At 38.3% G+C, this 6316-nt stretch overlaps 1 protein-coding gene across 1 annotated transcript in view; it reads left to right on the top strand.

Annotated features, from left to right (window-relative positions):
* The window catches only part of LOC113238957, a 47800-nt gene extending 42081 nt beyond the window's left edge, over positions 1 to 5719 (top strand). The window contains exons 4-5 of the mRNA XM_026475817.1: positions 1386 to 1664; positions 5387 to 5719. Of these exons, the coding sequence (XP_026331602.1) occupies positions 1386 to 1650 (265 nt within the window). The 3' untranslated portion in view covers positions 1651 to 1664; positions 5387 to 5719. The remainder of the gene's footprint in view (positions 1 to 1385; positions 1665 to 5386) is intronic.
* Positions 5720 to 6316: the final 597 nt, after the last annotated feature.

The raw sequence follows: 6316 nt of genomic DNA, 5'->3' as shown, positions 1-6316 counted from the left end.
ACTATGAATGTAAAGACTGAACTTCTGAATAAAATATTTTTGATTTTGATTTGATTTTGAAACAAAAATCAACTAGACGGTCTCCGCGTTCATTGCCAACAACAAGTCCAAACGAGCCAACAACACCTTTTATGGGTCTCTGACATGACATGAATACATTTATGTCATGGTTCTTAGTAAGCTTTAAGCATTCAGTGATGTCTGAGTAAAAAGAATCTGCGTCTTCCTCCGAACTGTCTGCTGTAGGTGCATATATCTGAATGATATTCAGCTTAAAGGGGTGGCTATCCAACTTTAGTAAAGCTACTCTATCAGTAAGCTGACTAAAGCTCAAAACGTGCTGTGCCATCTTATTCGACACTATAAAGCCTACTCCATTTCTATGACGGCTGTCATCATTTCCAGAAAAATATATTTTATGATTTCCCCATACCGTTTCTCCGCTTCCTCTCCATCTCAACTCGCTAATATCTACTATGTCCATCGATAATCTTTCCATCTCTTGTATGGTGTTGTAGGTTTCCCATCTTCATACATGCTTCTAACATTCCATGTTGCTATTTTTATTGCACACCCGGGGATTCTTAGCACCCTGTGACCCTTGAAGATCTGCTGAGGACTCAGGGCCGTTTCCTGTTCTGTACTATCCGTGATGGTTACTGCTTGGGAAAATAATACGGTGGTTTCCCCTTGCTTTCCGTATTGCAGAAACATGACCACGTTGTTTGCGCCCATGCCCTGATAACCATTGCCGCTATTGATTGGGGACTGCTTATTCAGTATATTCGCAGCTAACCACCCATATCTGGTGGTTATTACACTATCCGCTACCTGTGGACACAACTGGTAGCCTACAGATCAGCAGCCAACAATAGTAATATACTGGTATCTTAAAAAAAGAACTTGAAAGAAAAAACAATAAATTAAATGACAAAAATGATAATCTGAATGAAATAATAGGATCAAATTCATAGCGAATTTTAGTAGATTATCATAATAACATTAAACGAGATAAAGAAAACAAAATAAAACTTAAGATGATCAAATCAGCAACAAAATTGACCTAAGATACCTAATGGCGTAGCGCTCAAAGTATTTGAATACTAATTGGTAATTTCGTAAGTAAGTCGTGTTCTTAAAATATACATTCTTTGGCCTTGAAAATCCATCACAATAAAAATACTTATTCATTCAGTTTCCGGCATTCGGTGACAAACATACCTAACAATGAACGAGTCTGTGTGCACGTCCGACAATGTTTTGTTAAGGAAAGTAATTAGTATAGTACTTCAGTTTATATTTTTTGGAAGTTCGGACATAGTGGACGTTATTGTTTCGTCATTTAACGAAACTTAAGCTTTTTTTTATTTTATTTTGAGCTATAGGAAGGACCAGAGTGCCAAGCGGAATGAACGACAACGACAGACGGCCCACCCCGGCTCTCCCGGTGGCTCGTCGAAGGCAAAGCAAAGCGAACAGAAAGTAAAGGAGGTAAATAAAGGAAGGGAAGTAACGAAACCAAAGAAAGCCCCGCGAGTAAAGGAAGCACTGCAAGTAAAGGAAGCACCACAAAAAGTAAAGAGAGTATCGCCAACAAAGGAAGTATCAGAAAACTTCGAAACATTCGAAAACATAGTGATACAAAAATGAAATTGCATCGAGCTGTGAGTATAACTTATACTTAATTTGTTTGTTATGTATGTGCGAGTCGCGACGCTTTTGGACGGCGTGAGGACTGCACCAGTGTTTTAACTCCGCGCTTGTCAGCTACAGTATAGACCGCGTAGTTTTCTAACGTGGCGTGTAGGTTTTAGCGATTGTTACACATTCGAAATAAAACAATTTTTTTGGGCCTAAATCACGTACATTTGTTTTTCAAACAAACCAACGTTTAGGGCCATCTTCAGGTCCCATGGTTCACGACTTTAGTGAACCAATTATGTCTATTATAATATTAATCGCCAAACCACCCTATTTTTCACTCTGGTTACATACATACATAAATACGTTCATGTCTGTATATCATCACACCTGTCTCCCAACGGGGGTGGGCAGAGACTACAGACCTCGACCCGTTACGCTCCTGACAAACCTCCTTCGCCTTCTCCACTCCCGTTAATTTCTTCGTACATGCCCGTTTATTCTTGGTACTTTTAATCCGGCCATTTTCAAGGACATCCTCAATCTGATCGAGATATATAATAGCCTTCATCTACATCTATAAATTCTGCGTTAATCTACCAATATTCGTTCTTTCTAGATGATCAAAGCATCGAAGCATGTCCCTCTCTATCCTGGTCACTATCTTTCCTACCACAACGCTCTCTTACTACACAGTTCGGCATTCTGTCTTTAAGACAAATATCGCACATATTGTGCAAAGCTCTTATTTCTACAACATTCACCCAAAGTATTTTGATGTTTTTTCTACCACACCCAACGCTTAATACCATATATTAGGAATAGATCCAGAATGCCTCGATGAACAGCCAAACACGCCTGTCCTGAGACATTCTCGCTATCCATTTGGCAAACAGAGCTCCATTCAATCGATTTTCGGCTTGCACTCTCTGCTCAATATCACTATCACACTTACCCAATAGATTACCCATATTCGCAAATTGTTCTTATACATCGCTGTCAATCGTAATCCCCTTCAATCACCATCGTTTCGTTTTATTCACATTCGCTTTGATTTCTTTTCTTTCAAACGCTTTGTGCATTCTGTTACCACCGTGCAATTGTTCTGGCAAGGAAGCTAGAATGACTTAATCATCGGCATAGAGAAGGCATTTGATAAGTGCCTTATTAATTTTGTATAAACATTTACTATCTTTCAGATCTAGCAAACAATTTCCCATAAACAGGTTGAACAGCCATGGAAACGCTACACAGCCCTGCCTAATACCCCTATGAATGCTAAACCGTTCGACGCATACTCCGTTTGTTCTAACGCAAGCGCTACAATCCCTATACAGAGAATGCAACGCCTGAATCAGACAGCTGTTCACCACACACATAGACAAAGTTTTCCACAGCTCATTTCTTACTACCCTACCATAATGATTTTCCAAGTCAACGAAGGCGCAGTAGGTTTTTTGCCTTTTTGCCAAGTATTTTTCGGCTACGGGCCTTAAAGAAAAGACTTGATCCATACACCCTCTTCCTTTTACATTCCATACTTTCTCTTCAGTTTCACAACTCTTTCAATCTCAACTTTTGCATACAGTTTGCCTACGACACTAATAAGGCTGATACCGTGAAAATTCTTACAATCTTGCTGCGACCCTTTTCCTTTATACAGAAGAACAATTACGGACTTGCACCAGTCTTTTGGTGTCATGCCTTGCCTCCAGTTCATATTAAAAAGGCGGTACAGCATACTGACCACTAACCCTCATCTAGCCTTCATTACCTCTACCGACATTCTGTCACCACCTGCCGCCTTTATAATGATAATTATTATAGTAATAATAATAGAATCTAAAATTGATTTTTTCTTTCTTCTTGTCCCTGCAAGCTGTCTTGTCGCCATTTAGCTGGGGGTTAAATATTTGGTCTAAGACATGTATCACTTTCACTTAGAAAAAGATCTTTGGGGCTTCTCTTTAATCTTTGAAACGTTTGATTAGACTATTTTGCCATTAAGTTTCTTGCAAGTAGGTTAGGATGCCTTTGTAAGCATTTGGAATAAGCAAGCAGCTAGCAGCAGAAATAGGTAAGGTGGCAGTACTTCCCTGGATGAACCCTTTCACGAGAAGCTCTACTACTACTAAAACACTGTGTATGTGACGTTGGCGTGGCGTGTTCAACTTGTGCTTACTTAACGTAAACTTGCTTTATATCCTAAAGTTCCCCGGTCAGATGATTACCGTCTACAAAGACGTCATGTGCTTTCTAAAACAAAGATTTACCCACGGTAGCTAACTGGCTACGATGGCGGTAGAAAATGAGGTACATATCCGTGCAGGCTTTTTTAAATACTCTGTAGCCTAAGGTGTCACCAGGACTTCTTTTAAGTGAGATAACTAAGAACGCTCAGATACTACAATTCTCTAGTGCCATAGTTAGTTTCTAATGATCTTTTGTTAATATTGTAAAAGTATCGTCTACGCACCGTTCGAACACCTTCGGCCTAACTGAGGCCACGGGTAACACTCGCTCTTCACAGTTTTGCAGGAAAATATCGGCAATAACGGGATGTCTCCCGTAGAACCCATAGTCATGCCGTCACTCGATTTGTGGGAAGAATTTGACGTTCCACAACAGATGTTAGGTAGGCAGTGTCTAATAATTCTATGGACAATATATTCAATGAACACCTTTGTTCTCATAGTTTCTTACGTATCAATGCAGTCCTTTACTGGTAGGCTATTAAACAGCCATTAAATATCAAAACAAGACCATGATATCGGTGGTGTCATTAGTTAACCGCAGATCTTTGATGACACTGACGAACTGGTATGAACTCTTCACATTTATTTATTTGTTTATGGCATAGCTATGGAACACAAATTGTGGAGTTGCTCACAGTTAACATGTTAACATTACACTAGGAGTACATTTGCATTCCTTCAGACCCTCACGGCATCCGGCATCCACCAAGTAAATAAACGTACCGACAAATTCATTGACTATTGAACTAAATAAATAAATTGTACTTACCAAAGCAATAGGAAAAAAATCATGTTACACATACATATAAACAATAAGATTTTTAAATATCCTTCATATCCAGGTCGTCCTTACAAATGTCGAAATAAGTATAGTAACTGTGAGACAATATGACCAAATCCTTACAAAAGTCATTATGAGCTCTAAATAGTCAGAACATGAGATCATTATATGAAACATTGTTACTGGTATATGGCAGAGAAAAAAATATTTGGAGACGTTTACCGCCAATCTTAAACGAGGCGTGGCTTAAGAGCTTACGTGAATTCCTTTCAGAGTCGACAATATTAAACATAGTGGGATAGTCCAGTACCACGCGACTGGACTAGAAAAGGTTTACACAACAGGATCTAAACTCTTTTACGTCAAGTTTCAGCGTATCGGAGTGCTTAGATATTAATTCGATTGTTGTTTTTATATATTGATTGTTGGTTGAGTCTTTTTTTACCTTTTATACGTGCTTTCATAGTTAATCAATCCTTTTGCTGTTTGTAATCTAATGCGACCATGACCACTGTCTCATTGCATTTACCTACGCGGAGGATGTCTAAATCGGAATTATCGCGGAAGGTATTCAACGCGAGTTTTCGACTCGAGAGATATTCGGTTTGGGCTGCTTATTAGTATGTAATACTGACGAAACAACTTGGCGTGTTGCCTCGAAATCTTCCGTTTTTACTTCTTTTTAATAAGACTATCCTAAACGTTACAGATAATGTCTTCATGCGAAACGCGACGAGGCGTCTCAGCAAAGTTCAAACCTTTTGCAAAACTGAATAAGCAGACTGATTTACGCTAAATCAGAACATATTTTGTACTAACAGTTGCAAATACTGAAGAACACGTGCACACCAAAGGATGACCTCGCTCAACTTGGGATCAACGGGTTCGCGGAGTAGCATATCAAATTACTTCCATCTTTATCGTCATTTATTGTATAACAAATTTAAGATTTTCCAAAAGATAGCGTAAAGAGAGTCACGCCCTAGCCCGTAGTGTCCTTAAAGTAGTTCTGTAGCTTGGTGAGGTCTTCTAAAATAAAAATATATGCCAATAAATGATAATATATGTACATATATTATCATTTCACAAGTTCGAAATAAACTGTTACGCCGATAAATTTCATTTCATTTAAGTATTGGAATAGTTTTCAAAAGTAGACTTTTTACAGTCATCTACCTACTGGTATGAGAAATTTGTACCAAATAAATTTCTACTGAGGATCGAATTAATTGTACTACGGTTAGGGTGGTTACGGACGGCACGGTTAGGGAAAGTGGTCTGTTGGTGTTGACAGAGACATATTATGTACAGATATATTGTTGGTATATATTGGTTGTCACAAATGTTGAATACTCTGTATGCGTGGCTAGAACGAAATCGAAACTAGTTTTTCAGGTAATTTCCTGAAGAATATTTTCACTAAATAAACTACAAATATTGATTTACTAAGCGGACATTATTACGTAGCTACCGCAAATGTAGTCGTTATAGTTTCAGATACTAAGATGATTTTTTGAAATGATGAAAGTCTCAGTTGCACAGAAGTGGATGAATGTACTGAAAATAGCCGTCTACATAGCTTATTGATTGATTATAGCTTATTGATTGATTATATAGTACATAAGTTACTACTTTTTAT

This window comes from Hyposmocoma kahamanoa, unplaced genomic scaffold (genome assembly GCF_003589595.1).
Source record: "Hyposmocoma kahamanoa isolate Upper Pololo Valley unplaced genomic scaffold, ASM358959v1 98972, whole genome shotgun sequence".
In the NCBI taxonomy this organism is placed as follows: Eukaryota; Metazoa; Arthropoda; class Insecta; order Lepidoptera; family Cosmopterigidae; genus Hyposmocoma; species Hyposmocoma kahamanoa.
Note: the sequence above shows the minus strand (reverse complement) of the source record. Positions and strands in the feature narration are given on the sequence as shown.